Source organism: Notolabrus celidotus, chromosome 17 (genome assembly GCF_009762535.1).
Source record: "Notolabrus celidotus isolate fNotCel1 chromosome 17, fNotCel1.pri, whole genome shotgun sequence".
Taxonomy (NCBI): domain Eukaryota; kingdom Metazoa; phylum Chordata; class Actinopteri; order Labriformes; family Labridae; genus Notolabrus; species Notolabrus celidotus.
In genome coordinates, this window is record NC_048288.1 from 320,485 (window position 1) to 343,072 (window position 22,588).

Sequence of the window (22,588 nt, forward strand, 5' to 3'; positions counted from 1 at the left end):
TCACATGACTCCAGCTGTCTGGCGTCCTGATCCGTGCTGCGTTCTGAAAACGCAGCCGGTGGGTGTTGGCGGATGAAAGAGCGCAGGAAGTCCCATGTTAGCAGGAGCCACACATGGCAGGAGCTGAACAACCATCTGCTTTGATTAAAGGGACAAATGGAACATGATTAAAAAAATAACATTCATTCATTTCTCATTTTGCATTTCCATTAAAATGTTAAATATTTATTCTACAAACTCAAACACTGCTTTTGGCTTCACCTGTTACTGGCACTCTGATAAATGTTCTGGTATTCACAGGACATCATGACAAAGTCTGAATATTGTGCAGTGAGGTATGAAGCAGCTCTTCAGTCTTCATCCATGATTCATGAAGCTCCTCTATACAGAGTCCCACTCCTCTGCAGCGGCTCAGGCTTCATACACCTGACATGTTCATTCCTTGGACTTTATGATGAAACATATGATTTGGTGCTTCTGCTATTCTATCACGACCTGTTTGTCCGTCTGTGGGTTGAGCTCATTGCAGTTTTGAAAACCTTATTCATATTCACTCTGTTTTGTCTCTTTCCTCTGAATGTGTCCCTAAATAATGTGTTTCAGTCTATCAATAACACTGTCCTTTTCATCCTCAAAGCTATTTATCCCCTCTCTTATATTGAGCAACATCTGCTGGAGCTCTCAGCACAGTCACTCTCACAGGGTCTGTTTTAAATGGGCACTGCATCGATTTCTCTCACCCGAGTGGAGCCCTCTCTGTAGGATCTCTGGGGCGCTGGTCCCAAAAACAGCTTGTATGTGGCTAACCTCAGACCTACACAGTGCCAGTGTTTTCTATGAATTGGAGGCTGTGAAAGAGCTGAACGCATCAGCTCAGCCCACCAGAACCATTAGAGAAAGAACCCTGCAGCCAGGATGTTCAGCCCTTTGCAAAACCAGAGAGGGATGGAGCTTCTATTCTATAATCTCCCTGTTACAGCCTGAAATATACAGTTTGTTGCACCAAACACAATTTGGTAAAAGAACTACAATTCTGCATTTGTAAATGTTAAAGCTGTGCCACTTTTTTATGCCTCTTGAATTTACAATGCAAGAATACAACACACTGTTCAGACTCAAGTCTGTGAAGGTTCTCAGTCATCCAGGTCATGGTAATCCAAAGCTTGATCCGTGAGGCAACTGGACTGGTAGAAATTCATGAAGCTTTTTCCTCTCCTCCGAAAGGCTTCTTCAGTTCTGACCAGACTGGGGAAGAGCTCGAAGATATAAGCCTCTCACAGTCGTGGGTGTGTCCAGGTAGTCACAATAGGGTCTTAAGTAGGGTCATTATTCTAGCAACTAGACTCAACCTCCTGTATGAATGACAGTACTGTCATCAGTCTGAATCATGTAAATGGTATTCAGTGTGAGAAACATAATTTAGGCTGTGAAACTAATATTAGACTTAAATAACATCTTCCATGCTGCAATAACCCCTTTTGTTCGCCTGTCAGCCTGTCAAAGAGGTCAGTTTGGTGAACCTGTAGTTTGAATGCTCGACAGCACATCGTCTGACATGTCAATGAGGGCCTTTTTACATTTTCTAATTTGGTCCTGCTTCTGTAGAGGACGAAATTGCACTCTTCCTCTCCCTCTCGTGCTTTCATTCCTTCTCCCTCACCTGGTCCCACCCATAGACTATATAAATAATGGACGTGGTATCCGTGATGTCACCTATCTGTTTTTGAAGAGCTGTTTTGAGGCCGATCGTCGGGGGGAGCCATATTGCTTCTGTTGAGCGATTGTGACGTACAGAGGCGGGCTTTGAGCCTCCTAGCCAACAGCTACAGTGTTCCCGCCTGTCAATCAAGTCAGCTGTGCCTCTCATTGGAAGACTCATAATCTTAATATCTTTTCTAATTGCCACGTTAGAAATAAATTCATCCCCCGTACAGTGTGTGCCGATCGAGACATGAGCTATCCAGACTACACTGGTCTTTTGAACCAGGCTGTAAACATGTTTATTTCTGCTGTAAAGATCGGCTTCTTTGATTTTGTGTGTATGTGGTTTCCGGTACTTCCGGAGCCAGCCTCAAGTGGATCCTCGATGAACTGCAGTTTTTAGCACTTCCTCATTGGACTCATTTTTTGACTGGAGGTTGCTGCTTGGTCCCGCTGCTCTCTCTCCAGGAACAGCTGTGGCTCAGTGGGTAGAGTCGGTCATCTATCAATCTAAAGGCTGGCGGTTCGATCCCAGCTCCTGCAGTCACATGCTGAAGTGGCGTTGAGGAAGACCCTGAACCCCAAACTGCTCCCTCTGTTGTTCAGCGGTGTGTGAATGTTTATGAATGAGATGAACACTGATGGTCCCTTACTATAGCAGCCTCTACCATCAGAGAGTGAATGGGTATGAATGGGTGAATGTGACGAGTAGTTACCAGGACATAGTTATGGTAGTTTCCTGTTCAACATATTTAACATCCACTGATAGCATCATGACAGTTATCCTTTCATGTCATTGGTCTGTCCCCAGGTTGGCTGCAAAGTAGCCATCGTGTTCTTCCAGTACTGTATCATGGCCAGTTTCTTCTGGCTATTGGTGGAGGGTCTTTATCTCCACGCTCTGTTGGCAGTCTCCTTCTTCTCTGAGAGGAAGTACTTCTGGGCCTACATCTTGATTGGCTGGGGTGAGAGCGACTTCCTTTCATGTCATTACATTTACCTTCTCTAAACTGATGACAAATGACAGGTTGTGTAAGCCGCTGGGATGTAATGATTACTTTTGTTTACACTTTCATGACTTTTTTTATGCCCCTAGGAGGTCCAGCAGTCTTCATCACAGCCTGGAGCATTGCTAAAGCGTACTTTAACGATGTGGGGTAATAGAAACACAAGGCAACCGCTAAATCAGAACTGGAATAACATCTCTGATACACCATCTTTAAGGTGACTGTGGTTTTCATGCTTTCACAGGTGCTGGGATATAATCGAGAACACAGATGTTTTCTGGTGGATCATAAAAACTCCTATCTTGGCATCGATCCTGGTAGGTTTTAAAGTTTGAGGAACTTTTTATCAATCCCAGTAACCCTAACCCTCGACCTGAAGCGGACTTGTTTCAAAGTAAAGTTAATTTCCAATTGGAGAAAAAATGGTTGGTATATGTTATGTACAGGGTGGTCAAGACCCCTCTGGTTCACGTCAGGGTCTTGTCTCACCCTGAAGGGATTCTTTTTCCCATAACTACCTGCTAACCGTACATTATCCCGCTTATTACCTGGCCACAAACTTAAGATTCACATGTTAACACGCTAACCTAAAGTTTCTCTCACCTGCTCCGCTCCTTCATCATATTGATGGACAGGATCCATTAAGAAAACGTATGTAGCCTGCTGAGCATGCTAACCGAAGCTAACAGTTTAGCCACATTGCTTACCAACATGATGCTAACGTAAGCTAACGGTTTCCCGTCACCTTATGGTCTGTGTTGTCAACAAGCAGAAGCTAAATGTGTCTGAACTCTTCTCTGTGGATTGATTTGACATGACGTGTGATCAGTTTGTCTCTGGTGTTGCTCATGTTAGTGAAAGTTAATAAATGCTGTCAAGGGGTTTAGACCAATCAGAACAAAGCTTCTTACACAACCTGAAGATCAGCAAGAGAGCCAAGTAATAAATTCAAAAAATGTAGGTAGCACCAAATGGTTAAACAGACAGTGTCTGAGATCTGCGGGTGTCCTGCTTCCCCTCTTCTTGGCAGCAGGTCTTGGCAGCAGGTCTTGGCACGGTAGGTTTTCGTTTACTTTTGTGTGTTTTTAGATTAAGACCAAGGATCAGCAGCCCGGCAGTCAGAGCCCCATGTCTGTTTGCCTCTCTCTCTTTCTCTCCTCCCTCTCTTTCTGCAGCAGTGGATGGATGTGAGGGTTTAATGTGTTGCCTGTTTAGAGGTCCAACACGTATTAAGTATTTAGAGATGTTCATTTTTCTGCAGGGTAGCAAGATAATCCAGTGGGTGCAAGATGAGATACAGAATCCAGACTTTGTTATTGGACACATTTCTCAAACATTCCTCTACATCTATCAGATCAAAATAAAAACATGTAAAATTCCTCCATCTCATTTTTTCAGGTATCTAAAAACCTGCAGTTTTGCAATGAAACAGTATTCAACCTTTCCTCTCCTCCCACCAAATTGCTCTCTTGAAGAATATCTATGCTTTGAATCAAACCTTAAAGGACAGATCTCAAAAATATGATAAATTACAACACATAAATCCCCCATAACAAAAGATGCATGGGAACGAGACCTTATGATGCCTATACCTGACGACTTCTGGAATGTCAGCATCATTCGCATTTATTCCTCCTCCATTTGCATTCGCCACTGCTTATTGCAGTTTAAGCATTTCCCCGCCTCTATTACACGAAAGCTAAATTGTCAAGAATCTTTTCGATCTCCGATGATAGATGTCCTAGATGCAAGCAATCTCCTGCGACAATTAGCCACATGTTCTGGTCATGCAACACATTGAGCAACTTCTTGACCTCTATATTTCAATTATCTTCATATATCTGTAAGAGAACAATATACCCTGAACCTTTTATGGTATTGTTTGGTGTTCCGGCAAATAGGCAGGGTATTACTTCCTACCATACTAATGTAATTGCTTTACAGCACTGATAGCACGGAGGTCAAATTGACCCATTTCAAAGTTCAAAGATCTGAAAAAAAAATGTTAAAAGTATTTTTTGGCTATGGAACTTCTTAGCCACAAATTTTCTATGGGGTTGAGGTCTGGAGACTGGCTAGGCCACTCCAGGACTGGTGGCCTAGCCAATGGTTAGTAATGGAGTTAATAATGAGATTTAAAAAATGTTTATTGGGATTTTTTGGGGTTCTGACATTTTTGGATAATTAAATGTGCCCCGGGTACAGTTGACCCAGGAACATTATTGCTGTCCCTAAGAAATGAACATAACAGGAAGGTTAAATGGAAAGTTGCTGGTCCTCCCTCCTTCATACAGTGGATAAAAGAAGTCATGATGTGCCTTCAAATATAGTAGTTAAGATTTATGTTGAAGGGTTCACTTGGAAGGTAGAACCGGACGTGGATGCCATTTATTGAATATGTAGAGAAACATCATTCCCAGCAACTTAAAGCAACGTATAAATAAATAAATAAATAAATAAATAAATAAATACATAAATAAATAAATACATAAATAAATAAATACATATGTCTGTGAGGTGTTATTCAGACCTGATCATGTGGTGACATGTAAACGTCCCTGTTTCCCAACTGACCTGTGTTTTCTTGATCTCCTTTAAATCAAATGCAAGTAATTTATGTACCCTGTTGTACCTTCTAGCTGAAGTGTTTTTATTTATATTTATATTTATTTATTTTGTGTGTATACAGTGGGGCAAAAAAGTATTTAGTCAGCCACTGATTTTGCAAGTTCTCCCACTTAGAAAGATGAGAGAGGTCTGTAATTTTCATCAGAGGTACACTTCAACTATGAGAGACAAAATGAGAAAAAAAATCCAGGAAATCACATTGTAGAAAAAAAAGACTGTAAAGAATTTATTTGTAAATTATGGTGGAAAATAAGTCATTGGTCACCCACAAACAAGCAAGATTTCTGTCTCTCACAGACCTGTAACTTCTTCTTTAAGAAGCTCTTCTGTCCTCCACTCGTTACCTGAATAATAATAATAATAATAATAATAATACATTTTATTTAGAAGCGCCTTTCAGAGCACTCAAGGTCGCTTTACAGACAGATAAAAAACACAATAAATAAAAGAACACGATAAGATAAATAAAAACAACAAGCAAAGTAACACCAAGTTAAAAATGAAGCAGTGGAAATTAAGCAGGGAATGCAGTTTGAAACAGATGGGTTTTGAGTTTTCATTTGAAGAGGGGTAGTGAGTCAGAGTTTCGGATGTCCGGTGGGAGTGAGTTCCAGAGTTGGGGAGCAGAGCGACTGAAAGCTCTGCTCCCCATGGTGCTGAGACGGGCGGGGGGCACAGAGAGGTGGAGAGAGGAGGAAGACCTGAGGGAGCGAGAGGGGGTGACGATGTGGAGGAGATCAGAGAGATACGGGGGGGAGAGGTTGTGGACGGCCTTGAATGTGTAGAGGAGGATTTTGAAATTGATTCTGAGTTTGACCGGTAGCCAGTGGAGCTGCTGGAGGATGGGGGTGATGTGGTGAAAGGAGGGGGTTCTGGTAATGATGCAGGCTGCAGAGTTCTGGACCAGTTGAAGTTTATGGAGGGATTTGTGAGGGACACCGAAGAGCAGTGAATTACAATAATCGATACGGGAGGTGACAAGACTGTGGACCAGGATGGCAGTGGTGTGAGGGGTGAGAGAGGGGCGGAGACGGTTGATGTTGCGGAGATGGAAGTATGCAGACCGGGTTATGTTATTGATGTGAGAGTTGAAAGAAAGTGAGCTGTCGAGGATGACACCCAGACTCTTTACCTGAGGGGAGGGGGACACTGTTGAACTGTCGATGGAGAGGGAGAAACTGTCGGCTTTGGATAAGGTGGATTTGGTGCCTACAAGGAGGAGTTCTGTTTTATTGCTGTTGAGTTGAAGGAAGTTGGAGGTGAACCAGGACTTGATCTCAGAGAGGCAGAGGGTGAGGGAGGAGGGTGGGAGAGTGGAGTCGGGCTTGCTGGAGAGGTAGAGCTGGATGTCATCCGCGAAGCAGTGGAAGTGTATGCCGAATTTGCGGAAGATATTGCCGAGTGGGAGAAGGTAGGTGATGAAGAGGAGGGGCCCCAGGACAGAGCCCTGGGGCACACCTGAAGTTACGGGGGAGGGATGTGAACTGAAGGATTTGAGTTGGATGAACTGAGTGCGGCCTGTGAGGTAGGAGTGAAACCAGTGCAGGGGGGTGTCAGTGATGCCTATGGAGGAGAGTCTATTGAGGAGGATGGGGTGAGAAATGGTGTCAAAGGCCGCACTCAGATCGAGGAGGATGAGGATGGAGATGAGACCGGAATCAGCTGCCATGAGGAGGTCGTTAGTTATCTTGAGGAGGGCTGTTTCTGTGCTGTGACGGGAACGGAAACCGGACTGGAATTTTTCATAGAGGTTATTGCTGGTGAGATGGGAGTGAAGTTGAGAGGCAACAGTTTTTTCTAGAATTTTGGAGATGAAAGGGAGGTGAGAAATGGGGCGGAGGTTGTTGAAATCATTGGGGTCTGAACCAGGTTACCACCTAACCCTAACCCTAACCCTGAGTTTGGAGTGTGACTGTTTGAGGCTGTGGACAGGTGTCTTTTATACAGATAACCAGTTCAAACAGGTGCCATTAATACAGGTAACGAGTGGAGGACAGAAGAGCTTCTTAAAGAAGAAGTGGGAGAACTTGCAAAATCAGTGGCTGACTATATACTTCTTTGCCCCACTGTATATACACATACACATATACACAATTACTTCATATATAACATATTCATTTTTGGTTATTTTGGTTTTGTGTAATTTGTTTAAAGTCTTGAACACTTGTTTAATGCCAGCTATTGATAATACTACTGTTTTTGTTATAAAAGAAAATGTAAAAATAAAGTGTTCAAAAAAAGATGAAAATAAACACATGCTGCTGCTTTACTTTAACACTGTTTTCATATCCTCCACAGATGAACTTCATTCTGTTCATCTGTATCATAAGAATACTTCGCCAGAAAATCAACTGCCCAGATATTGGAAGAAACGAGTCCAACCAGTACTCGTGAGTAGAGTGTCATGTTTTTTGTACTTTAGCTGAAATAAGATGAAATGTCTTCACTTCAAGGTTTCTCTGTATGGGGTTGCATTTGTTCCACATTCTCTGAATGTTTATTTAGAAATGTAAATAAAAATGAGCACAGAAAGCAGAAGCTATGTTGTTCCTGTGAGCACAGCTGGTGATGTAAATGTAATTTATAACTGATGCTCTTTAGAATCCTAAACAAGTTGAACTTCCTCCCTCAAGGTGATGAATTCCTCTTAACAAGGAGAACTAAACATCCTGGAAGAGAGATGTGCTGCAGAGCTCTGTGTGTGATTCAGTCCTGTGAAGAGGCACATCCTATATTCCAGCCATAATGCATGAGCTATTCTCCCACTGACACTTCTAATGGTGACTTTTTCAATCTGGTCCTCTGTTCTGAAATGTGAAATGAAAAGTGCTCAGCAGTTGCATACCATTACCGGCGTACGCAGAGACGGTGAAAATTGGTTTCAGTGGAGAGAAACATTAGCATCTACTTCTGCTCTGTCGTTTCAGGAGACTGGCGAAATCAACTCTGCTTTTGATACCTCTGTTCGGCATAAATTTCATCGTGTTTGCATTCATCCCGGAGCAGGTGAAGACTGAGCTCAGGCTGGTTTTTGATTTGATCCTGGGATCATTTCAGGTATGTCTGATTCTAGAAACACCAGAGTCTGTTGATGCCTCATGAACACTTTCTTAAAAGATTGGGAAAATTCAACAATTATGTTTTCTACATTGTAAAGTGAACATGCTAAAGTTATGATTTGGGATCCTATCGGGCATGACCTGGTGCTGAAGTAGGCCACGGCAGAGGACTGTGGCAGGTCTCCAGGCTCGGTGTTAACAGCTGATACAGTGGCGTGTTCTTGTTTTAAACTCTGGAGTTATTTCAGTTCATCACAACATCAGGAATGATGGAGAACGCAGCCAGAGGGCATTACAGCCTGTCTGGAGCCTTTCCAGCACATTCTCTTTGTTCTTCCCTTCCTTCCTCCTCTAATAGTCCAGGATGTGTGCATTGTTTTCTGTGTAATCTATTTCTTATTTTATATTATCTGTGAAGACACACTCTGTTAATGCTCTCTAATCTGTGGTTTTGTTTCCTTATAGGGATTTGTGGTAGCAGTCCTTTACTGTTTCCTCAACGGAGAGGTAGGTGCCCCCCTCCCCCCTCCTCCCTCCTCCTGACAGTGACATTAATACTGTTTGTATAAAGACACTGTTCAAACCTCAAGATCCCCCTGCACAGATAGCTTACAGTCCTTTGGTGCATCATTTACATTCAGGCACAGTCCTGAAAAAGGGGGGTGGGCATGTGATTGTGAGTCATCCTTGCTGGTCGGCCCGGCTGGCTCTCCACCCCTGGACCTCCCTGAGGCATATTTCTCCTTACGCTCTGCCTGCAGGGTGGGACGGCTGTAAAAAGCTCAGCCTCTTTGGCAAAGAGATATTCAGTCGTGTCTGCAGAGGCTCTCTGTGGGCACATTAGTCCTGTTTCCGGACCTGAGCCAGTTTGAATCACTGTGGTGTGCTGGATGGCAAGACGTTACAGTATGCTGGATGAATTTTAATCTTCTGCAGTTTTCAGGTGTCCTTTGTGAAGTGTAATGCTTTGGAGGTGGAGCGTTGAATGGTAGAATGGTCCTTGAGATGTGCACATTGCTGCTGAGATATTAACAACACGTGAGACGCATTGAAACACACCAATCAATCAATCAATCAATCAATCAATCAATCAATCAATCAATCAATCAATCAACCAATCAATCAATCTTTATTTATATAGCGCCAAATCCCGACAAGTGTTATCTCAAGACTCTTTTACAAACAGAGCAGGTCTAGACCACTCTATGTCAAATTATGAACAGAGACCCAACACCAAGACAGGATAAGACTCGGTCTGACCCCACCTTAATCCACCATGAGCATTGTACCTCGCAGTATTTAGCTACTTACAGCGGAGAGGACAAACTTCCTTTAAATAATAATAATATATTTTATTTAAAGGTGCCTTTCTCTGCACTCAAGTACTCCGCACAGATATCTGTATATATACATTCACGAAATTACACATTAAAGAAAACAAAATCAAAATAAATGAAAACAATATAAACTGACAAAGTGGTAAGAAAATAGAAACAATAAAAAGTGACAGTGCAATTAGAGTCAGATGGAGTAGGCGGTTTTGAACAGATATGTTTTGAGTTGTGATTTGAAATGGGGGAAAGAATCTGTGTTTCTGAGTTGGGGTGTTAATGAGTTCCAGAGATGGGGAGCAGAGCGGCTGAATGCTCGGCTCCCCATAGTGGTGAGACGGGCGGAGGGGACAGACAGGTGTGTGGAGGAAGAGGATCTGAGGGAGTGGGAGGGAGTGGGAACATGGAGGAGGTCGGACAGATATGGGGGGGCGAGGTTGTGGATGGTCTTCAATGTTAGCAGGAGGACTTTGAACTGAATATGGAACTGAACAGGGAGCCAGTGGAGCTGTTGGAGGACAGGAGTGATGTGGTGGATGGAGGGGGTTCGGGTAATGATACGGGCAGCTGAATTCTGGACCAGGTGGAGTTTATGGAGGGATTTGTGAGGGAGGCCGAAGAGGAGAGAGTTGCAGTAGTCCAGACGGGAAGTGACAAGGCTGTGGACAAGGATGGCGGCAGTGTGGGGGTGAGGGAGGGGCGGAGACGATCGATGTTTTAAAGGTGGAAGTAGGCAGTCCGGGTGATGTTATTGATGTGTGATTGAAAGGATAATGTGCTGTCAAGGATGACACCCAGACCCTGGGGGGAGGGTGAGACGGAGGAGTTATCAGTGGTGAGGGAGAAGCTGTTGGATTTGGATAGAGTGGATTTGGTGCCAATGAGGAGAACCTCGGTTTTATTACTGTTTAATTTAAGGAAATTTAGGGTGAACCAGGTTTTTATTTCAGAGATGCAATCAGTGAGGGAGGTGGGTGGGAGAGTGGACGAGGGGTTAGTGGTGAGGTAGAGCTGGGTGTCATCTGCGTAACAGTGGAAGTGAATGTTGAATTTGCGGAAGATATTACCAAGGGGAAGGAGGTAGATGATGAAGAGGAGGGGCCCCAGGACAGAACCCTGGGGCACACCTGTAGCGATGGAGGAAGGAGTGGATTTAAAGGACTTCAGTTGAACAAACTATGTGCGGCCAGAGAGGTAAGATGTGAACCAGTCTAAAAGAGTGTAGGTGATGCCAATGGAAGACAGCCTGTTGAGGAGTGTGGTGTGACAGATGGTATCGAAGGCTGCACTTAGGTCAAGGAGGATGAGAATGGTGAGGAGTCCAGAATCAGCTGCCACAAGGGGGTCGTTGGTGATTTTAAGGTGCCCACTTGGTGCCCACTCCATAGTGCTATAGAGTAGGCAGAAACCGGACTGGAACTGTTCGTACAGGTCATTCTGGGTTAGGTGAGAGTGGAGTTGGAAGGCAACTGTTTTTCTATGTAGTCGTTCAAATTGGCGACCTTTAGCTTCAGACGGAGATCGGGGGTGAACCAAGGGGCGGAGACGGAGAAAGAAACAGATCTGTTTTTTAACAGAGCAAGAGAATTGAGAATATTATGGATTCCAGTGTTGTAATGAGAGACCAGATCATCAGGAGTGGATGGATTGGGGATGTCAAGGAGGCAGGAGGAGTGGAAACTAGAAGTGAGAGTGGCGAGGTTAGTGTTCTTTATATTTCGGAATGAAATGAGACGGAGGAGCTTAGAAATGGAGAGAGTGAGTTTGACTGGAAATGTTGAGAGGGGTGACACCAGAGCAACAGATTAGGTCCAGAATGTGTCCTTTGGAGTGTGTGGGTATAGTGGTGTGCTGCTGGCATCCAAAACTATCTAACAGGATGTGAAGACTTCCGAATCAGAATCAGCTTTATTGGCCAGGTATGCTTGAACATACAAGGAATTTGACTTAGGTAAACTGTGCTCTCTTTGTACAAGGCATAAGAATAAGACCTACAAATAAAAATGAAATAAAAATAATAACAATAATATCAGCTATAAATACAAAAGAACAACAAATAGGCATGACTAATATGTACAAGCTAAAATAATATGATAAAAGTGCAGTTCTGAAGTCTTTGGTGAGAGGGAGATTGATATTGTCCATGTGGATATTGAAATCGCCCAGCAGTATTCTGTGTGGTGAGAGAGAAGATAGATGAGTGAGGACAGCAGCAAAGTCATTTAAAAAGTCACTATTCGGTTTAGGGGGGCGGTAGACAGAGGCAATGATGGTAGGAGTGGGACCAGACAACTCGCAGACAGTGGATTCAAACGAGCTGGAGACGGGTAGACACCGGCGAGACTTTCCACTTCTCGCGGTGAATTATCATGAGACCTCCTCCCCGACCGGAGCCACGGGGTTGACAGATGTAAACTAGGGCTGTCAATCGGTTAAAATATTTAATCACGATTAATCGTATGATGTCCATAGTTAACTGGCGATTAATCTCAAATTGATTGCACATTTTTTTTTATCTTTTCTAAATGTACCTTAAAGGGATCATTTTCAAGTTTTTAATTCTCTTATCAACATGGGAGTGGACAAATATGCTTGCTGCAAATGCATGTTTATTATTATTGCAGCAATCCAAAACAATGATAAATACTGTCCAGAACAATCGCCACACAACGACAACACACAATATGCTGAAAGGGCATTTTGACCTGAATGTAACATTATTTGTAATACTACTGTAAGATGAGATTTATTTTGGTCCAAGTATTTGTATCATTGAGTTCTTTAATGAAGTTCGAAATACTTCTATTTCATATATTGCACTGCCTCTTTAAAAGGAACCCCGGCTACCAAAACGTATTTTCCTATATGATGAATGTTTGTATCAGCTATATAAAAACGATAATAAAATCTCTCAAAATATCTTAGTTTGTATAAAACTGGAAAAAGTATTTTCACTGGTAGATCGCCATTGTTCTTTGCGTCACAATGTTGTTTGGGTAGTGATGTCATTTGGTTGCAACTGTCTGTTTTCTTCATGCGTGTCAGCTGAAGCATGTGATTCCTGGGTGCTCTGTGAAGTTATATTTGGGATCAGACTGTCTGTACAGTGGCTGACTGCCCTCACTGAAAAAGTCATCATCTGAGAGGAAAAGATCCAGAGACTGTCTGTCCTCCTGAAACTGTTTCAGCTCATTTTCACAGTTAGCAGCAGAAACGTGGTCTTGAGTAATAAGTTGGTGCGCATCAGCTGGCCACTGTACCGCTGCATCAGATGTGTGTTTTTCCGTCTGAGTTGTGACATCACTCTTATTTGGAGAACACTGTACACTTACAGACTGCTGTGTTGACTGATCGGGGGGCTCGTCGTCAGCTTCCTCTGTGGTCGTGGTCGTGATCGTGCCCGATGGTTCGCCATCAGAGGCTACATCTGCAGGTGCGGGATGTTGACATCCCCACAGGAGCACATCCAGCATCTCCTGCCTATGGCGTTTCCTGTAGTGGACTTCACTCTTTTCCCGTGGGCGTTTTGTCTGTTTATGAATGAAAACTGACGGCACATCATTTGGCTTCAGTCTCCGTTTATAACTAGCAGCACCTGTGAGCTCTTTCACCAGCGTGGGTCGGCTAAATGCATCAAATGCATCTGGAGTGAAGTGGCGAGAACATAGCCGCGGGTCCTTCGGAAGTTGTGTACGTCAACAAGCAATTTCCCACTCCTTTCTTCTCTTTTTGTCTCTTGGAAAGCTGTGTAGACTTACACCAGTCCCCTTGTTTCCCTTCGACTGGATATTACACCCAAACGAGCACAGTGTGGCATTATTATGGTTTTCACGCTCCTGAAAGCCAGCAAGTAAACGCGGCGAAAACCAGAGGCTCGGCAAGACGCAACATTACACGTCATCAACCCAGCATGCATTGCACTAGTAAAACAATGGCTGCGCCCGTAGGTTAGAATATGTGTTGTAAATTTCACTCTTTAAAGAAATAACAATTCTTCATGTCTATTTAACAAAGCATTCTAGTATGAGACAAACAGTAAAGCAGATTTATGCCTATTAGTCCACACAGTCGGGGTTCCTTTTAAGGTTGCTCAGGGTGATATGGTTTTGAGTTGAAGTGAAGGTGTCACATGTGTTCGATGTGCTGTTGTCCTATGTTGAGGAAGAGTCATTAAAGGCATCACGACGCACAGCAGAAGTTGTCCCGTGCTCTTTCTTCCCCACAGCCCTGAAGTATGATTAATGAAGTTTCTAGTTAACGCTGTTGAAGTTTAACAGTTCTGAAGAGTTTAAACAAGTTACGGCGTTAAACTAACACCATGTAATATCCAACTAACTAAACATCCTGTTTTTTTAAGCAGCTCAACACAAAGGGATTGAGCTCATGCATCACAACAACAGACACATTGTCCATGTGTCTCCGTCACATTGACAGTAAAGGCAGATAACTTTGGTCTTGTCCAGAGAACCATCTGGTAGTGCCCACTAGATGAATGAACCCACTAGGAGTGGATTCATTCAGCTGTGAGAAGTCGTTGGGCTGTTGCCATGTCTCGGTTAAACAGAGAAAGTCTAGCTTCTGGTCGGTGAGGAGGTCCTGGAGGTGTCCCTTGCCCGTCAGTGAGCGGATATTGAGCAGAGTGAAGTTGAGTGCGGTGTTGTCGCAGCTGCTGGTGGTGCTAGCCGTCCGAGCTAGGCGGGCTAACACGCTGTGGTCAACAACCCGGCTGGTGGAACCGGAGGGCGTCGGGAACTCGACCAGTTGGACTTTATTGCTGTTGAGTTGTTATGGTGGAAATTCCGGCGGGCCCCTCTGTGGATTTATCACCGGCGGGGCTGGAAGGTGATGTCCAGGTGAGGTGGAGTGCCGCTGGCGCAGGTCCAGGCAGGTGACAGTGCAGCCGGAGCAGGTCAGCAGTCGAGTACTGGAATAAGCCCGTCACTGGCAGGTGAACAGGCAGGAAAAAGAGCCAGACACATACGAGCCAGATGTACAGTATGTCCTACTGGCCCACATTGTGGAACAGGACTCAGGCAGCGTCGACGGCCAGGTAGACGCCAGGTGAGGCTCAGGCCGGGACAGGACAGGTAATCTAATGCTGGTTAAGGTTCACACAAACTGTAGTCCCGACAGATTGTAAAGGTATTTCAGTGAAAGCAATTGCAATGTCTGATTAGGTTATAAAACCATAAAATAAGTTTTAAAAGTTAAAAACTTAAGAAGTTACCGGCGAGCAGCGGCAGCAAGTTGCGCCAGCGTTCACTCATCACCGGAAGAGCAATGGAAGGCTTCTCCTTCCCTGGAATTAGAATCCCCAGCTTAACAGGCAGAAACCTCCAGCAGAACCAGACTCATGTCAGACAGCCATCTGCCTCGACCAAGTTGGGTCTGGAAAGAGGGATAGAGGAGAATAAGAGAGAGAGGGAGCGGTGATAGTGATGAGATGAGTAGTAGTAGCTGTTGCCGCTGGAGTCCAGCACGTCCGTATCAGCTGGAGTCTGGAACGTCCACAGCAGGAGGACGTCTACGCAGAGCTCCGTCCTGCAGGGTGGGAGTCTCAGTCTGCTGTTGAAGGAGCTGCTCAGAGACCCCACAGTCTCATGCAGGGGATGAGAGGGATTGACCATGATGGATGTCAGCTTGGCTAATGTCCTCCTCTCACCCACCTCCTCTATGGAGGTGTATATATATAATTATAGATAAATCTGAATATAAACTGGCTCAATGAAGCTGTCAAAGTATTACATCCTACATGAAGAGCAGCCCTTGACTGTGTTCTGGTCTATTTGTCTTGTGTGTTTGGGTATATTTTGGGGTATCACACAACATCAAACATGTTCTCTATATTTAGTGACTAATTGGCTGCAGAGGTTCCTTCAATCACATGTGGGAGATTTAAAATCTGTTGCTGTTCCACAAGCCAACCAGGTCTCTCTGTTTTTGTGTTTTTTATAACTGTAGGTCCAAGGAGAGATCAAGAGGAAGTGGCGGAGGTGGACCCTGCAGAGATACATGCGCTCAGACACCAAATACCAACATCCGTCCATCGGCAGCAGCAACAACTTCAGCACCCAGATCACCATGTTGACCCGCTGCAGCCCCAAAACACGCCGCTGTTCATCCTCGTGTAACGACGACCTGTCCAGCATATGAAAAGATATCACACACACACACACACACACACACACACACACACACACACACACACACACACACACACACATACACAGTGTTTAGGATATAACTGCTGTCATGCCAAACAGCAGGTAGAAGAGTGTGATGTGAAGGAAAGAACGTTGTGATGATGAAGCAGACAAACAGCTTCTAACCTGCATGCTTTTTGAAACTCATACTTTGCTTCACACGTTCACAGCTTTTTATACATTTGCATGAAAAAAAACATGCTCGGAGTCTGAGGCAAATCATCATGATCAATTGTTATTAAGTTCCCTGTGTGTGTGCTCAGACACTGAGCGATGGAAATGTCACATGTTGGATTGAGGTGGGGGGATACACATGTGAAGTGCACCAACAGGCCCCACAGTCTGGTGAAATGATGGACTGATGAAGAATCACTCATACCTCTTTTTGACCAACGTGAACTGGGTTGTATTTCTGGGCTGGTGCTTGCACTGGTTCGGAGCAGGTTGAACTCACGAATCAACACGGCACCCGTTTGTTTTTTCGCCCGCTCGAGCCCGTGGAAGAGTCACGTCATCACATCAGATTTACGTGACTGCTTTTCCCAGCAGTGCTAGCACTAACTTCCCCTCACAACAACAACGACGGTGGACAACGGCAGCTTGTTTCCACGGCCGACCACTGCTTTGCCTTGGAATCTACTAGTCTCCTTTATTTTTTCACTGCAGGACAATGGAGGAAACATGTTTGGTTTGTGTTTTTGATCGTGGCAATCCCGCCCCTTGCCCCTGACGTAAGCAATCCAAAGAGTTGGAGCCGCTCTGGAACCAGTTTTCCCGGGCGGGGGAGCTGGTTCACTAACAGTGGAAACACGAAAAGCCGGTTCTCAGTTAAGCACCGGCTCCGAACCGGCCCTGTAACTGCCCTGGATCGAAAAAGGGGTATTTGAGGATTCCTGCAGCACCAGATGAATAAAACGAGTGCAGAAACACTGTATTAAGGAGGAGAGCAGCTTTTAAATGTATGAGAATGTGTGCAGCAACTTTCCAGAAACGAAAGGTACGGTGCATCAAAGACATTAAAAGTAGAAAACAGTGTGAAAGACTTCTATTCCTCTCTCTGTAGGGAGATTCTGAGACTTCAGACCAGCTGACCGGTCTGATACTAACTCACAGTGACGGACTGGAGCGCTCATGCCCTTTCCTTCAGGACCCCTCTCATGAGAGACTCCCTTTAGTCCAGTTTCTCCTGTTTGGAGTGACTGTAACAGAGTTGATGTTCGTGCTCGTGCAGTGTTTCGCTCTGTAAGCTTGTGAGTGGCTTGTGGTTTCACTTTAAGTGGCAGTGGAGGCTTGCTCTGGAGCCGCAGAGAGGAAATGCCTTTAAGCAATCCAGTCTCCGAATGTTTACATTCACATTGAAGGAGTCATTGTACAGTCATATACACAGTGTAAATAAAATGAATTAGCATTGATTGTTCTGTCACAGCACTTGTATTGTGGCTGATATATCAGTAATGCGTCTCTGTGATTGTTGTTTGTTGATGTTATTGCAACATGTGGGATTTAGAGGTTTGCCAGGAACGTTCGATTTTCTTGTACGAGCTTATTTATGTAGCAATCTGTGACTAAATGTTAACAGTTCAATAAAACCTCCTCCATTACACTCCAGGCGAGCTGAGGAGCTTCGTTCTTGGTGCTTTGGGAGTCGGACTGGAGCTTGAGCTGCTGTATCTTTGCTGAAGTCTTCATTGAATTGTCAGGTTTAATCTTTCACAGCGGAGGAGTTTGAAGGTGACAAGCCAGCAGAGACTTTTGGGGAGCCGATATGAAATGCAGAGCAAGGTGACAGGGATGACTGGCCCTGTCACAACGATGCTATCATCATGCTGTTTCTGCAAACAAGTTCAGACGTGAAAGTCAACTGCATGTGTGTCAAGGAGGAAGCCTCCAGAGTGTCCAGCTTTACCTGGAGAGGAAAAACCCACAGCTGATTCTGAGTCTGACAACCTTTAGGGTTAGCTTAGAGTAAAAACAGAAAAAGCTAAGGTCAACATTAAAAAGCCTTTATTATGGGAGATTATGTTGGTGACTGAACATGGTGAAAAATAAACGTAGTCACTATCCAGCGAAGATTTCGGTTGGAGCCTGCTGGCACTCCGTTAGCTTAGCTTAAACTGTAATGAACTGTGGAGTTTGGAGGCAAAGAGGAATCCAGCTCGTCTGTAAATGTACGTGTTACTTATGAACTTCAGTTTTTGTAGAGAAACCTGGAAAAAGATTTCATTTCTTATTCACTTCTGGAAAACTGTTTCAAGCTGCTCTGCTAAGCTAACCAGCTACTAGCTGTGTGTTGAACATTTAGCTTTGGGAGTTAAACTCCCTCACTGAGTCTTTATTTCCAATCTGTCTGTCTTCTGTTGTCAGTAATATTTAATGATGTGAACCTGCCATTATACCTCTGTGGAATGTAAATAGATTTATACAAACTTAAGAAACATGTAAAGACTTTTCTAAGACCACACATGTATGGTTGGATGTTACGTGATTTTGTTTTGGTGACCTGGCACAATTGTGTCAATGAGACTATATCAAATGAATATGTATGTGCAAGATTTCAGTATTACAGTACATGTATTAGAGATTGTGTTTTTGCAAACTGGATATTGTGTTGTGTTCATTAAAGATGTGAGAGCTGAGCTGTTTGGTGCAATCCATTAAAGCCTCTGGTAACCCAAATCAAAAATAACATTTTACCTATGACATTTCAGACCGTATGTCAATACTAAAAACTATGTATAAATATTAGAACGCAACTTCGATCCATTTTTCAAATATGTTCAATGATGTTTTTAACATGTTTTCACACCGGGTTTTAAGGGGGCTGGTTTAACCTGATATTTATTACGTAATAAATATCCAACCACTCAGAAATGAAATACTGAGTCACAGTCCACTTATGGCCCTTTTCCACTACACAGTTCAATCAATCAATCAATCAATCTTTATTTGTATAGCGCCAAATCACAACAAACGTTATCTCAAGACGCTTTTACAAACATAGGAGGTCTAGACCACACTATGTCAAATTATGAACAGAGACCCAACACCAAGACAGGGTAAGACTCAGTCTGACCCCACCTTAATCCATCATGAGCATTGCACATTGCAGTATTTAGCTAGTTACAGTGGAGAGGACAAACTTCCTTTTAACAGGCAGAAACCTCAGGCAGAACCAGACTCATGTTAGACAGCCATCATGCCTCGACTGAGTTGGGTCTGGAAAGACAGATAGAGGGGAGTAAGAGAGAGAGGTGATAGTGATGAGACGAGTCGTAGAAGCTGTTGCCGCTGGAGTCCAGCACGTCCGTATCAGCTGGAGTCCAGATCGTCCACAGCAGGAGGACGTCTACGGCAGCTCAGAGGAATCTACGAGACAATGGAGCTCAGGGACTCCAGAAGGGTCTATGGTTAGTAACTTTAATGGGACAGGCAGAGTTAAAGTAAGTGATGAAGGGGTTGGGGGGAAGAAGGTGAGCTAGGATCCCAGTGTGTCAGTGTGCCAGTTCCCCCGACAGTCTAGGCCTATAGCAGCATGACAAAAGCTGGTCCAAGCCTGATCCAGCTCTAACTAAGCCCTACTCGACTGGACTCAGCTCTACTTGGCTCGACTCTACAGTACTTGGTTTGGGTACCTTTTCCACCAGCCCGAGTACCGACTCACTGTTGGCGGGGTCGTCAAAACACAGCTGTACGAACCTGCTGTGCGAAACTGCGTTCACATCATTTTGAACGCGACACAAACGCAACAATCACAAACAATGGAGGACATGGAGGCAATGATGTACTTGCTGCTTGGTCTGTGGCTTTTTGTCGCAGGTCGAACGAGAAACTTAGTGTGCAGACATTGTACAGTACTGATGTCGTTTTTTAAACGGAGCCGAGTTGATTCCTTTGTTGTTGGGCGTTGTGCTCATGACTCTTCGGTGACAACATTATCTGACCAATCAGTGGCCGGCAGTCCGTCAACGTCACCTTTTAGTATCGGCTCAGCTCTCTCGGAACCAGAGCAGAGCAGGTACAAAAAACTGGTATCTGACAAGAGGTACAGCGCCCATGGAAACGCAACAAACTGAGTACAGTCAGGTCAAGTCGAGTAGAGTAGGGCTAAGGGACCAGATGGAGTACCAGGGCGGGTTCAGAAACACTGTGCAGGAGGGCTGACAGCAGTGTTCACAGACCTGTTTAACATCTCCCTGGAACAGGTCACCGTCCCACCCTGTCTCAAACCAGCAAGCCTCATTTTTGGCTGTGTGAGCCCGGACGTACCCACTGGAGCCTGGAGGAAAATACTTCAGATTTGGAGAGGAAAAACACTTTTCCCCTCCATGTTTCCTCCTGGTTGAAGGAGTTCTGCCTCGCAGAGTCTGTTAAGTAATTCAACGTACCATGACTTGACGTCTTGCTGGGAAATGAATCGTTAAGAGGAATCAATTACACTTTCCCAAGGACCGGTTCACTAACTTTCCCCAGGACCGGTTCACTAACTTTACCCAGGACCGGTTCACTAACTTTACCCAGGACCGGTTCACTAACTTTACCCAGGACTGGTTCACTAACTTTCCCCAGGAACGGTTCACTAACTTTCCCCAGGACTGGTTCACTAACTTTCCTCAGGACTGGTTCACTAACTTTCCTCAGGACCAGTCCATTAAATTTCCCCAGGACCGATTCACTAACTTTCCTCAGGACTGCTTCACTAACTTTCCCCAGGACCGATTCACTAACTTTCCTCAGGACTGCTTCACTAACTTTCCCCAGGACCGATTCACTAACTTTCCTCAGGACTGCTTCACTAACTTTCCCCAGGACCAGTTCATTAACTTTCCCCAGGACCGGTTCACTAATTATATTCTCATGACCGGTTCACTAACTTTCCCCAAGACCAGTCCACTAATTTTACCCAGGACATGTTCACTCACTTTCCTCAGGACCGGTTCCCTTACTTTCCCCAGGACCGGTTCACTAACTTTCCGGAGGACTGGTTCACTAACTTTCCCCAGGACCGGTTCACTAACTTACCTCAGGACCCGTCCACTTACTTTCCCCAGGACCTGTCAACTAACTTTAACCAGGACCAGTTCACTAACTTTCCCCAGGACATGTTCACTCACTTTCCTCAGGACCGGTTCACTAACTTTCTCCAGGACCGGTTCACTTGGGGGGTTGGGGGGAAGGGGGTGAGCTAGGATCCCAGTGTATCAGTGCGCCAGTTCCCCCGGCAGTCTAGGCCTATAGCAGCATGACAAAAGCTGGTCCAAGCCTGATCCAGCTCTAACTATAAGCTTTATCAAAAAGGAAAGTTTTAAGCCTACTCTTAAAAGTGGAGAGGGTGTCTGCCTCCCGGACCCTGACTGGTAGATGATTCCAAAGGAGAGGGGCCTGATAACTGAAGGTTCTACCTCCCATACTACTTTTAGAGATTTTAGGTACAACTAGCAAGCCTGCATGTTGGGAGCGTAGAGTTCTAGAGGGGTAATAGGGCACTATGAGCTCTTTAAGATACGAGGGTGCCTGATTTTTAAGAGCTTTGTAGGTTAAAAGAAGGATTTTAAATTCTAGTCTACATTTTATTGGGAGTCAGTGTAGAGAAGCTAGCACTGGAGAAATGTGCTCCCTCTTCCTAGTTCCAGTCAATACTCGAGCTGCAGCATTTTGAACTAGCTGAAGAATCTTTAGAGACTTATTAGGGCAGCCTGATAAGAGGGAGTTACAGTAATCTAACCTGGAGGTAACAAATGCATGGACTAGTTTTGCTGCGTCGCTCTGAGATAGGAAGTGTCTAATTTTAGAAATATTGCGCAAGTGAAAATAGGCTGACCTTGAGATTTGCTGAATTTGGGAGTTGAAGGATAAATCTTGATCAAATAGGAATCCTAGATTCCTAGCCGAGGTGCTGGATGCCAGACTAATACCGTCTAAGGTACTTATATTATTAGAAAAAGTCTCTCTGAGGTGTTTGGGGCCGATAACAATCACTTCAGTTTTTCCTGAGTTTAGCAGTAAGAAATTTCTGGTCATCCAGGTCTTTATGTCTTTTAGACAAGCTGCTAATTTAGATAACTGATTGGTTTCTTCTGGCTTCACTGATAGATAGAGTGTCATCAGCATAACAATGAAAATTAATTGAGTGTTTCCTCATGATGTTACCTAGAGGAAGCATATATAAGGTGAAAAGAATTGGTCCTAGCACTGATCCTTGTGGAACTCCCTGACTAACCCTGGTCTGCACTGAGAACTTTTCCTTAACGTGAACGAACTGAGATCGATCTGTTAGGTACGATTTAAACCAAGCTAAAGCAGTCCCTGTAATGCCAATTAGTTGCTCTAATCTCTGTAACAGGATTTGATGGTCAATCGTATCGAATGCAGCACTAAGATCTAATAAAACAAGTACGGAAAGAAGACCACTGTCTGAGGCCATTAGTAGATCATTGGTTACTTTTAACAGTGCAGTCTCTGTGCTATGGTGGGCTCTAAACCCCGACTGAAAGTCCTCAAACAAACTGTTGCTCTTAAGAAAGTCCCAGAGCTGAACTGACACCACTTTCTCCAGGATTTTAGAGATAAAGGGGAGGTTAGATATCGGCCTATAGTTAGATAAGGAGCCTGAATCAAGAGTGGGCTTTTTAAGGAGAGGTTTAATTACAGCTACTTTAAAT

The 22,588-nt window shown here is 44.3% G+C and overlaps 1 protein-coding gene across 1 annotated transcript in view; it reads left to right on the plus strand.

The window, feature by feature from the left end:
- LOC117828680 (vasoactive intestinal polypeptide receptor-like) overlaps positions 1–18,565 on the plus strand; it is an 89,869-nt gene extending 71,304 nt beyond the window's left edge. The window contains exons 7-13 of the mRNA XM_034705888.1: positions 2,513–2,666; positions 2,798–2,858; positions 2,953–3,025; positions 7,635–7,726; positions 8,264–8,393; positions 8,861–8,902; positions 15,688–18,565. Of these exons, the coding sequence (XP_034561779.1) occupies positions 2,513–2,666; positions 2,798–2,858; positions 2,953–3,025; positions 7,635–7,726; positions 8,264–8,393; positions 8,861–8,902; positions 15,688–15,879 (744 nt within the window). The 3' untranslated portion in view covers positions 15,880–18,565. The remainder of the gene's footprint in view (positions 1–2,512; positions 2,667–2,797; positions 2,859–2,952; positions 3,026–7,634; positions 7,727–8,263; positions 8,394–8,860; positions 8,903–15,687) is intronic.
- The last annotated feature ends 4,023 nt before the right edge of the window (positions 18,566–22,588 follow it).